General features: G+C 38.3%; 1 protein-coding gene across 3 annotated transcripts in view; it reads right to left on the reverse strand.

Moving 5' to 3' along the window:
• LOC115212136 (WD repeat-containing protein on Y chromosome-like) overlaps window positions 1-18,243 on the reverse strand; it is a 130,579-nt gene that overhangs the window by 50,697 nt on the left and 61,639 nt on the right. For all 3 annotated transcript variants that reach the window (XM_036503394.1, XM_036503393.1, XM_036503395.1), the window contains 6 exons: window positions 17,561-17,827; window positions 13,346-13,510; window positions 8,275-8,427; window positions 7,117-7,304; window positions 4,062-4,195; window positions 2,064-2,209 (listed from right to left, as the gene is read on the reverse strand). In XM_036503394.1, coding sequence (XP_036359287.1) covers window positions 2,064-2,209; window positions 4,062-4,195; window positions 7,117-7,304; window positions 8,275-8,427; window positions 13,346-13,510; window positions 17,561-17,827 — 1,053 coding nt within the window. The remainder of the gene's footprint in view (window positions 1-2,063; window positions 2,210-4,061; window positions 4,196-7,116; window positions 7,305-8,274; window positions 8,428-13,345; window positions 13,511-17,560; window positions 17,828-18,243) is intronic.

Consider the following 18,243-nt stretch of genomic DNA (forward strand, 5'->3'; position numbering starts at 1 on the left):
AAATTGGTCATGGAGACAGTTTTGGTGAAACAATACATACAACTGACCCTCCTATCTGTCAGTAGTGACATGGCATCAACTCATAAAGTCCAAGCCATTTTATAGAGCTGGTTTTGTTTATTGCTACTGTCAAGCCCTAAGTTATCCCTTACTGAGTACATTTATGATCAAAGGCATTCCAACAATGCACATCCCATCTTTTCTTTTTCAGGCATTGTGTACCTTGGATTACATTATCAAATGTGTCCATTTTAAGGTATATCTAACAGTCTTTCATTACCCATTAAACTCCTTTGTAGTAAAAGATGAGACTTAAGGCTTTTCAACTCTAACAAAGGCTAATTGTTGACGAAGTTATGTATTCTGAACAAAGCTATTGAGCAATAAAATAAAAACAGTAAGACAACTGTAGAGTAGGAGAAACTTAGTTGTCCTGTTATGAGCAATCTCTTTTATGTTGGTGGTGTAGCATTGAATTTGATCCTGTGTTTTGCCACATATGAATCTCAAACCACAATTCAATCACAGTTTGATCATGTACGCAAATGAGATTTTATCCAATGAACAGCTGTTGTTCATGTGATAGTTCGGTAGCCCATCTAGAACTTTCTGTGAGCAAAGCCTGTAAATACAGTCAATAAAGCTGCCAATTTCCCAGTGTCACAGACGTCAGAGCCAATTTCTGAGTGCCTTGGGTCAAGTTTCAATTACACCCTCTTTATAGCTGTTGTCACAGCTGCATATTTAATTGAGGATAATTGAAGAAGAAAACATGACATAACACCTGACTATTTACTTGATATGTAAAAACCATCCCCATTGTTAAATTTCAAATAGACTCTTTCCTTGCATGTCATATTACGCCGTTTCATCTTACTGTTTCCATTAATTGCATTGCATGAACACCTTTCCTACTGATGTTACAAAATAACTTATGTTCCAACATAGAAAAAAAAAACAACCTTTGTTACAGTGGTATGATAAAATGCACCTGACATTGCTAAGTGGTTGGTGATATGAATGACATCCAACTGTAAAACAAAAATGTCAAAACCAAAAAACAACCTATGGTATATGCACCAATAACAAGGATGGTTAGTTTTCTCTGATGTTGTGCATGCCAGATGATAAAAGACTCTGCTGAGTAGCTTGTCACAGTAGGACCTACTCAACACAAGCCAACACAGAAAAACCAACTGAAAAACGATGATGACAATGTTGATGATGATAATGAGTAGTAGTAGTTGGAGGAAGAGGAGAAGGATATTGTTTTAAAGAGGATTTAGCTGCTGTTTCTAAAAGGCTGAGCAATTACATCAAGTTGCCCTCAATGCTTGATAATGTTTGGTGATATGCTGGAAGTTGTGTTATAGTGAGGATGGTAATAACAGAGATCTGTCATGGGCAAACTGTGGCCCAGGGAACTTGCCTGAGGAAAAATTACCTTGAGTCTTTTTTTTTTAGCAGTGCAGACCCCCTGATGATGAGCCCCATATCTTATTGGCTACACTTCTTGCAAAAGGTTGCCAATGCCTGGTATAAAGGCCAGACAGTGATGGTGTAATAGCATTATTGATGTTAAGATTAAGGTTAGGATGGTGGCAGTGATTGGAATAAAGTTATGGTTGTGTCTTCTACTATAGTCTTGGATTGACCAAAGCCTTGTGAGTGGATTTAGCAGACAGAAATTGAAAGAAGCCTGTAATAGACACACACACACACCTGCGCGCACACGTGCATCACATGTGTCTGTATCTTTGTGTCAGTATTTGCCTCCCCCCCCTGCTTGTTTGGTTGTTTCGAATTAGTGGTGGTGTGGATGTCAGGAATAGTTGCAGCTGATATTTCTGTTAAAAATGTTATTGAGATTTAAGTATGAATGTGGTGACATGACAAAAAGAGGCAGTATTGGTGGTGAAGGTGGGTAATGATAGTGATAGTAGTGGAGGTAGGTATTATAGATAGTATGTAGTAGTGGTGGTAGGCATGGTGATGGTAGTGGTGGTAGTGGCAATCAAAGAATAACAACACCCTCACATCATGTGTTGTGGGGCTTTACTCACGTGTTGGCTTTTAGTCATGCAATAATCTTGTATGTCAAAAACCTTGATGAAGCCTGAAGAGTCAGCTGTCACTAGAATTTGATCATCTGTACTGGTGCACATTCCAACCACTGAGTCGCCAATATTTTCAGCCATTAAACATCTGCCTGACAAGGAGAGATAATTTTTGATATATATATATAACTAAACTGGAAATTTCAAAATTCATGTTTTGTTATACAATAACTTTGCAAATAATATTTCCATAACTCTCAATTTTAATATGCCTTTTGACCTAACATACATCAGCAACTGAGACTACAAATTGGTTTGTAATAATGGAATAACCTGATGTGTTTCAAGAGGAAACAAGTGGGATTTTCCCTATCTACACTATATATATTTATATATAGCTTTGTTTGGTTTATGGTTCATGAGAAAATGTGGCTAAGAACTTCCCAATAAGCAAAGACACTGCATAATTGACTTTAGATACTGCAAGATATTCAATAGAAACAAACAAAATGTTAACTACAGTTGCACAAGTAAATAAAAACATGTCTTTCGAGTCACAAATAACCCTGTTAATAGAAACTTAGAAATGGAAAACGATTTACAGATAATGAAATAGTGAAGCTGATTTATGTGAAGTAGAAGAATTATAGGAAAAAAACAAAAACTTTTAGTAAACTGAAAAATCATTTACAGATAAACATTAGTGATTCTTACCACTAAAAAATAGAACAATCAACAGATTGGCAAATGAAACAACAGCAACAATAGACAACATCTTATAAAACTCCATTTAGAAAGCATCCAATGAAAAGGGTAGCCACACATAAGAGAATGACCTTGCTTTAATGTATATAAAACCAATTTTAAATACTCAAAGAAAAGTTCTCACCTGACTATTGTGATGGCATGAAACTTGCATCATGATATAAAAAAAAAGAAGTTCAGTTGAAAGCAACAACATAGGTACAGGTGTAGCTGTGTGGTAAGAAGTTTGCTTTCCAACCACATGGTTCTGGGTTCAGTCCCACTACATGACACCTTGGGCATGTGTTTTCTACTAAAACCTTGGGCCAGCCAAAGCCTTGTGAGTGGATTTGGTAGATAGAAGCCGAAAGAAGCTTGTTATGTGTGTGTGTGTGTGTGTGTGTTTTATGTGTGTGTTATGTGTGTGCGTATCAGTGTGTTCGTATGTAACTCCTTTTCATGTGTGTGTGTGTGCATGTATGTGCATGTGAATGTATGTGTGTGTGCCTGTATGTGCGTGTGAATGTATGTGTGCATGTGTTTTGTGTGTGTGTGTGTATGTGTGTTTGTATGTGTGTGTGTTTGAATGTGTTTGTTAGAGACTCATTTTCAAGACAGCGTGTGGTAGTTGCAAATGAGTTTGTTATCATACTAGCAATGTCCTTCATTTACAATATTCTGTGAAAACATGTCTGGCTATGGGGAAATATTACCTTGTATGGAAAACAGTTGAAGATTGGCAGCAGCAAGAGCATCTGACTATAGACAATCTACCTCGATAAAATCTGTCTGACTCATGGAAATATGGGAAAGTGAATGCTAAAACAATGCTGCTGCTGCTGATAGCGATGATGATGATGATGACGACGACGATGACAATGACGACGATGATGTTGATAATGATGATGACGATGATGATGATGATGATGATGAAGCTGATGACGATGATGATGATGACGACGATGACAATGACGATGATGACGATGATGATGATGATGATGATGATAAAGATGATGACGACAGCGATGACAACTACGACGATAACAATGACGACGACAATGACGACGATGATGATGATTATGATGACAGTGATGAAGACAATGATGCACACACACACACACATGTGCATGCACACACACACACACACATGTGCATGCGTGCACACACTCAAATAACTGTCGTGAAAACAGAACAGTTGATAGTCCACCAAAATCATACATCATCATACAATTAATTATATATTATCAAATATTTACTTACCAAATTCTATAGATTCTGTCGCTATATTCCACCAATGGAAGTTTCCAGAGACACTAGAAATAAGTGTTGCAGCATCTCTGAACTTCAAAGCTCTGTACTTCAAAAACATGACAACATCTACAGGAATTGGTTGCCTGCAAGGAATGGTTTCAAAGATCTCGCATATACTGTATGTTCCATTTTGGAAAATATGTGTGTGTTTGTGTTTGTGTGTGTGTGTGTGGTGTGTGTGTGTGTATGCTTGCACTTTAGTGACTCCTCTGAGTCACTAAGACACATGGAAGTGTCACTATGAAAGGTTATTAAATGTGGAAAATGAATAGGAGAAGGAGAGTCTACCAAATATCAAACCAACTGAGGGACCAGCCATCAGAGTTGATAGCAGCATAACAGATAAGGCAATTAAGGACATGAAGACGAAGAAAGTCCCTGAGCCATCAGGAATCACTGCCGAGATGATTAAAATTTCTGGTGGTATAGGATACAGCTTATGATAGTATGCAACAAATTCTTTTACTACCTGTCTTGGTAGTAAAACTTTTTGTTGCACAACTACTACTATGCTGCTGCTGCTCGACTACTACTACTACTACTACTACTACTACTACTACTACTACTACTACTACTACTACTACTGCCGCAACTGTTGCTGCTGCCTCTCTGAAAATAGCTTTACTCAACCATTTGTTAAGAATCTCTTTTGCTGAACTGCTAAGTTACAGGGACGTAAACACACCACCATCGGTTGTCAAGCGATATTGAGGGACAAACACAAACACACAAACATATACCCACATATACATATATACGACGGGCTTCTTTCAGTTTCCATCTACCAAATCTACTCACAAGGTTTTATTCGGCCCGAGGCTATAGTAGAAGACACTTGCCCAAGGTTCCACGCAGTGGGAATGAACTCGGAACCATGTGGTTGGTAAGCAAGCTACTTACCACACAGCCACTCCTGTGCCTGTTAAAATGAATACCAGCCTAAGTGATAGGGGTTGATATAAGCCACATTGACTACTTCCCCACCAGGCAACGAGATAGATGGCTGCTTAAAAATGTAAATTTTTCCCAAGTGAAGAGTGTACACCCCAACATAGGTTACTTGTCAGTAATTAGAAATAGAAAGACTTGGAGAAATAAACCAATCAAGGAAAGAAGACTATGGAAGTTCAAAGACCCAGTAAACAGACATAAATTTAGAGATTTGCTAATGGAAACTTCTGATGAAAGAGAGGAAGAGTTGGGACATAAAAGTCCTTGTGGGACAATCAACTGAGGGCTATGGATGAAGTCGTAGTTGGTGCAGAGTCCCAGCAAGACCATGGGTGACATGGTGGTGGAGCAAGGAAACTGATGGTGCTATAAAAGCAAAAAGACAGGCTTGGAAAGACTGAGAAAATAGTGGAAGCAGAGAATTATATAAGGTAGCCAAAAGTGCAGCTAGGCATCAGGTATACATAGCAAAAGGAGTAGTGGAAGGAAAGAGATTTGTAAATGTTCTACAGCATGAGAATCAGAGGCATGAGGTGTTCAGGATTGCAAAGCAATGTATCATAGAAAATGGAGATGTGGTAGGTGAGAAATGTGTGTGAATGGCTAATTGTATGCTTGCACTTTAGTGACTCTTCTGAGTCACTAAGACACATGGAAGTGTCACTATGAAAGGTTATTAAATGTGGAAAATGAATGGGAGAAGGAGAGTCTACCAAATATCAAACCAACTGAGGGACCAGCCATCAGAGTTGATAGCAGCATAATAGACAAGGCAATTAAGGACATAAGACAGAGAAAGCCCCTGAGCCATCAGGAATCACTGCTGAGATGATTAAAATTTCTGGTGGTATAGGATACGGCTTTGTCACCCGTATAGTTAATCAGGTTATTCAGGAAGGCACCATCCCCAATGACTGGTGTAGTACTATTATAGTTAGCTGCTATAAGGATAAAGGTGATGCCTTAGATAGAAAGAACTACAGAGGTATTAAATTGCTAGACCAAGTCATGAAAGTTACTGAGAGGGTTATAGCTCAATTGATTAGAAATAGAATTAAATTAGATGAGATGCAGTTTGGTTTTGTACCTGGGAAGAGTACCACAGATGCCATCTTCCTAGTGAGACAGCTGCAAGAAAAGTACTCGGCCAAAAGTAAGCCATTATACTTAGCCTTTGTCAATCTGGAGAAAGCTTTTGACAGAGTTCCCTGCTCTGTTATATGGTGGTCCCTAAGGAAGTTAGAGCTGTACAACCCATGTTCACTCTTATTCATTATAGTCCTCCAGGTCATAATAGAGGAATTCAAAACTGGGTGCCTGTGGGAACTGCTATATGCTTGCTCTTACTGCAGATGACCCTGCTCTTATTGCAGAATCTTTAGCAGAATTGGAGAAGAAATTCCAGATATCGAAACAAAACCTGGAATCAGTAAGGTAAGAGTCAGCCATGAATACAGTAATGAATTTAGTATATAAGTAGGGGTTCACTATGGATCAATTCTCAGTCCACTCTTATTCATTATAGTCCTCCAGGTCATAACAGAGGAATTCAAAACTGGGTGCCTGTGGGAACTGCTATATGCTTGCTGTTACTGCAGATGACCCAGCTCTTATTGCAGAATCTTTAGCAGAATTGGAGAAGAAATTCCAGATATCGAAACAAAACCTGGAATGAAAGGGCCTTAAAGATAACCCAGCTAAGTTGTTGTTAATAAGAAAGAAGATAATACTCTCTTTCTATCAGGTATATATATTTATGTAAAGCACCCAGCCCACTCTGTAAGGTGGTTAGCATTAGGAAGGGCATCTAGCCATAAAATCCTGTACTAGTAAAGCCTGGTGCAGTCCTCTGGCTTGTCCGCTCCTGTCAAACCATTCAACCAATGCCAGCATGGAAAAGGGGCATTAAATGATGATGATGATAATGATATATTTATCTATCGCTCTTCCTCTATATATCATAGACTAAAAATCTTAGAAAGCAGTGCTCCGGTATGGGGTAAGTCTGATGAATTAAACCAGTAAAAAAATGTAAAAGATCAATGCCACTCACAAGTTGTTTCCATCATTTTGGTGAATTATCTTCATGAGGAGTTTTTCCGTCTCTAGTTTCCAAATATATACAATTCCATCAAAACTGGCAGTTGCCAACAGGTTGGGTGGACAGTGGTCCATAGCGGAGATGTCATCTTTGTGTAACTGGCCACCTCTCCATGATAAATCTGCAGTCACATACATATTCTGTAGAGAAAGAGAAAAAGACTGTAGAAAAGAGAGAGAGGAATAGAGGGGGGAGAGAAGGGAGAGAAGGGAGAGAGGGGAGACAGGGGGAGAGGGGGAGAGGGGGAGACAGGGAGAGAGAGAGTGGACCAAAAGAAATAAGTGAATATGTAAAGTTTAGGTGATAAAGAGTGTGAGAGAAAGTGTGTGGATGTATGTGTGTATGAGAAAGTGAGAAAGAGAAAGAGAGGGAGAGAGAGAGTAAGAGAGAGAGATAGAGAGAGAAAGAGAAAGAGAGAGAAGATACAAAGAGAGAGAGAGAAAGAGAGAGAGAAAGAGAGAGAGAGAGAGAGAGAGAGAGAGAGAGAGAGGAGAGAGAGAGAGAGAATGAGAAAGATTTATGTTTGGAATTTCAGGAGTGGTTGCATGTTTAAGAAACTTGCTTTCCAATCACTTTGGTTCCAGGTTCAGTCCCACTACATGGTACCTAGGGCAAGTGTTTTCTACTATAGTTCTGGGCTTACCAAAGCCTTGTGAGAGGATGTTGGCAAAAGAGTTAAGAGAGATGCTGGTGTTTGGAAATATGTGGTTGAGTTGGTGTGTTGGTTGAACTGTTGATGCATACACCCAAGTGTGTATAACTTAACACATAAGAATCTCAGATGGAGAATCTTTGGAATGTCTCACAAATCCTCATCGTGCCACTGATAGATTGGATCTGGAGAATCCTCATTAATTTCTTTTGCTTTCTCTGTGAAACCAAGTATTTCAAGGTTTTTGTGCAGATTTGCAGGTACATAACCTAATGCACCTATGATGATAGATACAAATGAGAATTCATAGTCAGGGTACAAGAGCTGTAAGTTCTGCTTTAATTCACCATAAACTTTCTCTTTTCCCTGGACTTTTGATTGTACATTCACTATGTGTGCGTGTGTGTGTGTGTGTGTGTGTAAATATATGAATATAAGTAAAAAGAACTACTATTTACGTCTGGATCCGAATCGTCGTACAGAGTAATTAAACGACTCCAGCCAACTGCAAGAATAACTTTACGGTCATTGAGGGCTAAAAGACCAGTGACATCAGCATCAGCGACCGGTTCCAGTTTATGCAGGTTATGACCATTTTGGAAGTTCCATACCTGAAATAACCGACATATTTTTTTTCTTATCATTAAAAGTAAAGAACGATAAAATGATTGAAATATCAGATGGCTGTAGTAAATGTATTGTATGGAACATTTCTGTTAGTATACATGGAATTATGTCTGAGATCATATATACATATATATTTTGGTAATAACGGTAAGATAACAAAAGAAAGAAAGAGACCTCAATATTATGTAATAAGAAGCCATTCGAGGCAGGGTTGGCATCGGTCACGTTCGGATGGTGCTTTTTATGTGCCACCGGCACAGAAGCCAGTGGAGGCTGCACTGGCAACGGCCACGTTCAGATGGTGCTTTTTATGTGTCACCGGCACAGGTATCACAACTACTGTTTCCATTGATATTTGGTTCGATGTTCATGTACATGCACTTGACTCAACAGGTCTCCTCAAGCACAGCGAGATGTTCAGGGATCCCACGATCGGTTGGTTCTTTTTATGTGCCACCGGCACAGAAGCCAGTCGAGGCGGTGCTGGCGTCGGCCACGCTCGGATGGTGCTTTTTATGTGCCACCGGCACAGAAGCTAGTCGGGGCAGTGCTGGCATCGGCTACGTTCGGATGGTGCTTTTTATGTGCCACCGGCACAGAAGCCATTCGAGGCGGGGTTGGCATCGGTCACGTTCGGATGGTGCTTTTTATGTGCCACCGGCACAGAAGCCAGTGGAGGCTGCACTGGCAACGGCCATGTTCGGATGGTGCTTTTTATGTGTCACCGGCACAGGTATCACAACTACTGTTTCCATTGATATTTGGTTCGATGTTCATGTGCCACCGGCACAGAAGCTATTCGAGGCGGGGTAGGCATCGGTCACGTTCGGATGGTGCTTTTTATGTGCCACTGGCACAGAAGCCGGTGGAGGCTGCACTGGCAACGGCCACGTTCGGATGGTGCTTTTTATGTGTCACCAGCACAGGTATCACAACTACTGTTTCCATTGATATTTGATTCGATATTCATGTGTCACTGGCACAATATATATATATATATATATATTATATATATATATATATATATTATATATATATATATACATACATACATACATACATACATACATACATACATACATACATACATACATACATACATACATACATACATACAAGAATCTCTTGCTTTACAGAAGCAATGGATTCCTGAAAATCTAACTGTAACCCAAAATCCCGTAATGCACAATTGAATTTCCTACTGATTTTCATGTTATCAAGATTGCATTCCTACAGACTCTTTCATTAAAAAATGTACAAGAAAACAACAGAAAATTACCTTTATACATGAAAATAACAATATTGATACATAAAAACAGAAAAGCATTTCAAGAGGAATACATTAGAGAATTAATAAGAATTGTAATATTGCAAGGGTACATTCTTACCACAAAAGATATTGACAACAGTGTAAGGGGTGGTGGAATGAGCATTACTAGGAGGATGAAGGACAATATATACTATCTTATACTTCATTATTACCAACATCAGCTCGAGGGGTGATGGCGGTGAGCTCGTAGAAACATTAGCATGCTAGGCAAAATGCTTAGCGGTATTTCGTCTGCCGCTCCTTCTGGGGTTGATATAATTGACTTAATCCATTTGTCTGTTCTTGTCTGTTCCCTCTGTGTGTAGCCCCTTGTGGGGGCAGTAGAGAAATAAGAAATAAGAAACATCAACTTGAAGGGTAAAGAGCTATTCCAAAGTTGTTTGTTGTATGATGCAGTATCCCTTTGTACAGCTCGGTATAGAAACTGAACTTATTGTAAACTCTTCTGGTAATTTTTATGTTTTATTCAAGATTAAGATCATTATCAACAAAAACATGAAGACCTTTAGCAATACGTTTTGTAACCAATTTAAGTGGTTTAGGTGGAACTTCTATTGTATCATCTGTATTCTCAGCATGTTCTTTTTCTCACAACATCAGCTCCTCATTCGATTGACTTTCTCTCTAGGACACTAGCAACTCAGTCACATCATCAGCTTTGACTTCTTCAAATACTACATCTTTTGCAAGTGTCACAATATCTTTCCAAATTTTATGTACACTTTCTACTTGAGGAAAACTTGTAATGTCACTAATACAATCTGGTCATATATTTTTCCAAGCACTATTCAAAGTTGAAGGTTTCACTTCATCCTATGATTCAGCTATATTATCCACAACATCCATTATGTTGAATTTCTTCCAGAAATCTCTAATTGTAGGTTTATCCTCCCTGTCAATTGCTTTCATAAGTTGTTTGAAAGTTTTTCTCAGATAATATATTTTGAAGCTAGCTATCACACCTTGATCCATTGGCTGGAGCAAAGAAGTTGTATTTTTAGGAATATATATTCAACTCTCATGTTATCAGTAAGATCATCTAAATTTGATGGGTGGTCCAGTGCATTGTCTAAAAGAAGCAATGTTTTGTTGGAAATATGTCTGGCACTGTTTCTTTCTAAGGCAGGACAAAAGGCATTTGTAAAACACTCTTTGAAAAGGTGTTTGGTTATCTGTGCCTTCTTATTTGAACACCAAATCAGAGGTTGATTAAACTTTTCACATATTGAATGATACACGAATAGGGGCTTTAATTTCATATCGCCATTGATATTTCCTCCAAAAAGAAGTGTTAGACGATTTTTGGAAGCTTTAAATCCTGGTGTTGATTTTTCTTCTTGAGAAATAAAAGTTCTAGCAGGCATGCACTTCCAGAAAAGTGCAGTTTCATCAACATTGTATACTTACTTTGGTGTGTAGCCCCCTTCAACAACCATTTTCTTGGTGAATTTCCAAGATATAGCCCCCACCCCAGATCATCACAGATCCTCCTCCATGTTTAATAGTTGGAAGAAGGCAGTCTGGGTCAAATGCTTCATTTGGCTGTCTCCACACGTATACTTGGCCGGTGGTTGGAAATAGGGTAAAGGATGACACTCCGAGAAAATAACATTCTTCCACTGCTCTAGAGACCAATTCTGTAGATTTTTATTCAACTCTAAACTCTTTGCAATGCTTGTTTTTGAAAGTAGTGGTTTTCTGATTGCAGCCCTTCTGTGAAATCCAGCTTTGTGCAGCTCCTGGTGAACAGTTACTGTGGAAACTGGGTTCTCGAGGTGGTCATTAAGCTCTGCAGTAATTTCGGGAGCTGTACTTTTGTGATCCTTACTAACAATTCGCGTAAGAGTCCAAAGGTCCCTATCTGAAAGTTTTGGTTTTCTTCTGGAGTTTTGTTTTGACAAGGAGGTTTTTCCCACTTTCTCAAAGGCTGTCATTACTTTCGAGACAGTACTTCTTGATACACCAAACATTTCGGCTGTTTTTGTTATGCTAGTGCCTGCTATACGAGCACCAACAATTTGACCTCTTTGAAAGTTCGATAGATTTGTCATTTTAATGAATTTTAATTACCTTTTTCTGATGATATCTGAAAAGAAATAGCAATTTTAGCAAAACATATTAAGCAACACTAATAATAAATCAAAAAACATAAAACTAAACAAGCTTTTAATGGTTTTATAGATATTTCAAAGTTATGATGCTATGATGCTAGTTTCCATGATTTTATCCAACCCCGTATATATATATATATATATCATCATCATCATCATCGTCGTTTAGCGTCCGTTTTCCATGCTAGCATGGGTTGGACGGTTCTACTGGGGTCTGTGAAGCCAGAAGGCTTCATCAGGCCCAGTCAAATCTGGCAGTGTTTCTACGGCTGGATGCCCTTCCTAACGCCAACCACTCCGTGAGTGTAGTGGGTGCTTTTTACGTGCCACCCGCACAGGTGCCAGACAGAGCTGGCAAACGGCCACGAACGGATGGTGCTTTTTATGTGCCACTGACACGAGGGCCAGGCGAGTCTGGCAACGGACACAAAAACGGGGCGGTGCTGGCAACGGTCGCGAAACGGAAGGCTCTCTTACATGCCACCGGCACTGGTAACACATCTGCAATTTCCATTGATCAATTTCCATTCTGATCCTCACTTGCCTCAATGGGTCTTCACAAGTAGAGTTTCGGCATGCCACCGGCACTGGTAACACATCTGCAATTTCCATTGATCGATTTCGATTCTGATCCTCACTTGCCTCAACAGGTCTTCACAAGTAGAGTTTTGTGTCCCAAGAAGGGAAGGTATGCATATGTAGGCTGGCTTCATCCCATGTAGAAGGCCACGGGTTATGGACTCACTTGTCCTGCCGGGTCTTCTCGCGCACAGCACACTTCCAGAGGACTCGGTCTCTAGTCATTTCCTCAGTGAGACCTAAAGTTCGAAGGTCGTGCTTCACCACCTCGTCCCAGGTTTTCCTGATATATATATATATACTGGGCCTCATGGAGGAAAAGTGGCTGAGTACCTTTCAAATGTTGGGCCTCACAGACCTTTGGCATTATGTCATGCTTGAGAAGAAGACCCATCAAACTAAGCAAAATTGCCGTCATGGCAGATACCGGTGTCACACAAATTGGCATCTGTGCTGGTGGCATGTAAACACAACCCAGTGTCATGCAAATGGCACCCGTGCTGGTGGCATGTAAAAGCATCCATTACACTCTTGCAGTGGTTGGCATTAGGAAGGGCATCCAGCCATAAAAAACCATGCCAAATCAGACTGGAGTCTGGTGCAGCCTTCCAACGTTCCAGCCAGGTGAAACTGTCCAACCCATGCTAGTATGGATGATGGACGTTATATGATGATGATAATGAGGATATACACATACACACACACACACACACACACACACACTCACACACACATACATACACATATATGTACATATATGCATATAATGAGATGAACTGAGCTGGCTTTAAACATAATGACAACCACAGAAATCGTGAAACCAAGGCTAAACACTGGATACTAATGGAAACTTCAAGATTTAACACTGTAAGTAGTTCTGACCTTTATTGTTCCATTTCTGGCACCAGTCAACAGGCGACGCCATGTGGCATCAAACTTCATGCATGTGATTTCTTCATTTCCATGAGCATTGGAAAAAACAATTGCCTTACTTCCAGCTTCGATGTCCCAGACAGCAATGGTAGATGAATCACAACCAGTTACCACCTATTTTGGAGATATCAAATTTAGTAATTAAAATTTTTTTTGGAATAAGTTTTCATCATTTTACAATAATTTTTTAAAAATAAATCAAACAATATTTAAAGATGGTAAAGTGATAGGATACCAGCAATAAATAAGGCACTCAGCTATATAAAAATGTTTGAATTGGGCAAAAGACCACAGATTTCTAAGGAAGAGATGACTCTTGTAGATCACATCCACATAATTATCCATTCTACTTTGGGCAAAAGGCTCGAAATTTTTGAGGAAGGGGCCATATCAATTACGCCGACCCCATTACTCAACTGGTACTTATTTTAATGACCTCAAAAGGATGAAAGGCAAAGTCGACTTTGGTGGAGTTTGAACTCAGAACATAAAGTCAGATGAGATGTGACTAAGCATTTTAGCCTGTGTGCTAACAATTTTGCCTCTTTTACTCTTTTATTCTTTTATTTGTTTCAGTCATTTTGACTGGCTATGCTGGAGCACCACCTTTAGTCAAGCAAATCAACCCGAGGACTTATTCTTTGTAAGCCTAGTACTTATTCTATTGGTCTCTTTTGCCGAACCGCTAAGTTACAGGGATGTAAACACACCTGCATTGGTTGTCAGGCGATGTTGGGGGGACAAACACAGACACACAAATACACATACATATATATATATATATATATATATATACACATATATATATATATATATATATATATATATATATATATATATATATATATATATATATATATATATATATATATACGATGGGCTTCTTTCAGTTTCCGTTTACCAAATCCACTCACAAGACTTTGGTTGGCCCGAAGCTATAGTAGAGGACATTTGCCCAAGGTGTCATGCAGTGGGACTGAACCTGGAACCATGTGGTTGGTAAGCAAGCTACTTACCACACAGCCACTCCTACGCCTATGTTCACCATCTTCATCTACACAAGTATTATGTAGGATTATAATGCAGTAACACAGGTCTATATGATGTTGAGCATTATTTAGTTTTATTTCTCTATGTTCTGGAATAAAATTTCATTTCAGTTATATCTGTTTTCATATTTTCAGGACTTCTGTGACCTGTGTGAAAGGCAGATAAAACTGAAAACCTGGTCAGAATGATTATATTGTCATGGATTCCACTGCTAAAAGCATCCTGTTTCCAAGCAAGTTAATATTTCCCAATGGCCAAACAAGTTTTCCATGAAAGACTGGAAACAAACAACAATCGTTTATATGATGGTGATGCCCACTTACAACCATTACATGATGTCAAGATAAGGATACACTCACATTACTACCACCACCACCATCACCATTTAACGTCTGTTTTCCATGCTGGCATGGGTTAGATGGCTTGACTGAAGCTGGTAAGCTGGAGAGCTGCACCAGGTTCCAGTTGTCTGTTTTGGCTTGGTTTCTATAGCTTCATGCCCTCCTTAACTCCAACCACTTAACAGAGTGTACTGGAGCCTTGGATCTAGGTTAGAAACCGGTTGTTTCTCTATTGACATGAAATCCTGAAATAAAACTAAATAACAACATACATACATAGACCTACACGTGTCAGGCTTCTTTCAGCTTCTGTCTAATAAATCCACTTTGGGCAGCCTGGGGTCATAGTAGAAAATCCTTGCATAAATGCTATGCTGCAAGACTGAATCCTAGACCATGTGGTTGGGAAGCAAGCTTCGTAACTAATTTATGATAAAAGAAAGAAATAACAGCTGTATACTGAAGATGTTTCAGCTGCCTATAAACCTCTCCTTCAAATCTGTGGCCTTATGTAAAAACTGAGGAATTAAATACATCCTGTTTTTTTGGAAATGTTGAAGAAGTCTAGCATATTGAAACTTCAATTCAGAATATTTCATAAATTTCTCTTTTCATGCCTAATACTGGCAGTTTAATTATTATGTGGAGAATGTGGTAAGTTGATATCAAAAATGTGATAAGATATCATGAAAAATTATCAGAGATTGCTAGATGTAAAACTTACAAGGAGTGAAATAGTAAGCATAGCACATCTAAATTAGACATAATCAGTTTTCAAATTCCTAGATGGGTTACATTCCTTAATAAACTGATATATATTTTCCCATGTTTAAATATAATTATTACATCTGACAATAGTAACCTTCTGTTTCAATAATATATAAACAAAATATTATGTTTATGAATGTTTATAGTTCATTGACAAGAAATAAAAAAAAAAAAAAATGACCATTCCGAAATATAACAATATAGCAAAATATTATTGCATCTCCGAGATGCAGCATGGATTTTTGTCAGTGAACAGGTCACGGTCTTAAAGTGACGAAAATAGTTTGACAAATTAAACTTAAATGTTGAAGTGAATCAAACGGCTTTTGTATGTTTCTTAAATGGCTTACAAACACCTTCCACGCTGCAATTGTTTTCGTTCCAGCACACGATCTCAGATCAAATCACTTGCTATGCAAGTACATCTCCGTATATCAAAAGGTTCTGTTGAAATTTGCTTCAGGCAAAATTAAGCACATTGTGGAAATCACATACTTAAAAAAAAAATTAAAAATGGGATTTGTTGTGATTAAATAAAAGGTTCAGGGCTGGGTGTGTGGTAAGAAGTTTGCCTCAAGCAAGTGTTCTTCGACTATAGTCTCTGCTGACCAAGCCTTGTGAGTGGATTTGGTAGACGGAAGCTGAAAGAAGCCAATCGAATGTGTGTGTGTGTGTGTGTGTGCAGATCTTTGTATCTATGTGTCCCCCATCACTCCGTAGCTTAGTGGTTTGGCAAATGAGATCGATAGAATAAGTACCAGGCTTAAAAAAAAAGTTCTAGGGTCAATTCATTCAACTAAAAATTCTTCTAGGCAGTGCCCTAGTATGGCCACAGCCTGAAGACTGAAACAAGTAAGAGATACAAAAAGAAAGATAAAAAATAAAATAAAGTTGTTTGGTTCACCCTTTTCACATATTCATTGGTCATGTATTCCTTAATATTTTACTGAAGTTTCAAAGTATTTGAAAAAATATCAGTTTTTTTTTGTCTTGAAAAACGCTTAATTTTCTGTATTGAGAATTCACACTGATCATCTGTCACTGAATAGAAAAATACTTCTATACAGAATGACATATTCTTGAGTGCTACATTCAATAGATCTGCCTGCTATTTACATGTGGTATAGCCCTGATCTTTGTATTCATTGTTACATGTGCAGCTTTCGAAAATAGTTTCATTTAATAAAGAAACATTCGTTTGAACCATCTGGCATATTTTGCTTATAAATTCTTTGTGTTTTAGCAGCTAAAACACAAAGAAAGCAGCCAAAATTTAGTTGATTTAAAGAAAAGAAAAAATTCAGAGAACTATTTAAACAATTTTGACTACAAAACCAGGCATTTTACTGGCATTACTGAAATTTTCTGTGAAATGTGATTAGCAAGGCATTGACTATTTTATTGAAACGAAATGTTGCTATTGACAGATAAAACACAATTCTATTCAAACATGGTTTATTTTTGTGATTATGTACTTGAGATTTTAATATAGCATTAACTAATTTGCATATTTGATTAGCTACTCAACTAGTTAGTGTTCTGAAAGCTGTAACTTAATATAAGTATCCAGTGTAACTAATTTAGTCAATGAGATACTCAGGAAAATTGGAAGAAATGTTTAACATTTTGAGCCTATACTCTTCTACAGAAAGGATAGATGAGAAGAGAGAAAAGATGAAGAGAAAAAGTGTCTGAATTAAACAGTCCAGACATGCTGAAAAATCACACACACACACACACACGCACACACACACGCACACACACACACACACACAACACACACTCACACACACAGAGAAACACAAACATGTCTCTGGTTCTACACATAATCTTTCATTAAAGGGTGATGAATTTCTGAGTTTCTGTTTGTGAAGGATAGATAGACCTCTGGCTATCTCCATACCATTTCTACTAATTTCATTGCTAAACATTAAACATCAAAAAAACCCCAAAAAACTCACTGTTCTTTTATTTTTTATATTTGAATTTTGATAAAATTACAAACCTGTTTAAAGAATTGGTTGTAAAGTGCACAGCAAAGCTGAGTATCATGAGTGACCGGGGTGGTCAGCTGATTCTTTGTTGTATTTCCTAGGCTTAGCTGACCTATGTAGTCATTGCAGGTGACCAGAAGGCAGTTGTGGTTTGGAGAAGTTAAAAGACACATTGGGAACTGTCCGTGTTCAGGTACACGGCCATGAATGCTGCTGGGAAATTTCATAGCTATTGTTTGTAAGCAAGTGTGTTCCTTCAGGTCCCATACTTTGATGACCTTGGGAAAAAGATTGGAGAAAAATGTCATAAGGAAAACAATATGTATCATTATACACACACATACACACACAAACAAACATTTACAAATACTCGTGCACCATCATCATCTTGAAATTTTGCTTTATACTCATACATATATACATATGACAGGCTTACTTCAGTTTCCATCTTCCACTCAAAAGCAAGCTTCTCAACCAAACATAGCTAGCTATCTATCTGTCTGTCTGTCTGCTTGTCTGCCTACCTGCCTGTCTACCTACCTACCTGCTATCCTGTCTCTATCTATCTATCTTTCTAGGAAGCTATACATACATACATACATACATACATACATACATACATACATACATACATACATACATACATACATATATGTCTACCTGCCTACCTGCTATCCTGTCTCTGTCTATCTAT

The sequence above is a fragment of the Octopus sinensis genome, linkage group LG5 (assembly GCF_006345805.1).
Source record: "Octopus sinensis linkage group LG5, ASM634580v1, whole genome shotgun sequence".
Classification (NCBI taxonomy): domain Eukaryota; kingdom Metazoa; phylum Mollusca; class Cephalopoda; order Octopoda; family Octopodidae; genus Octopus; species Octopus sinensis.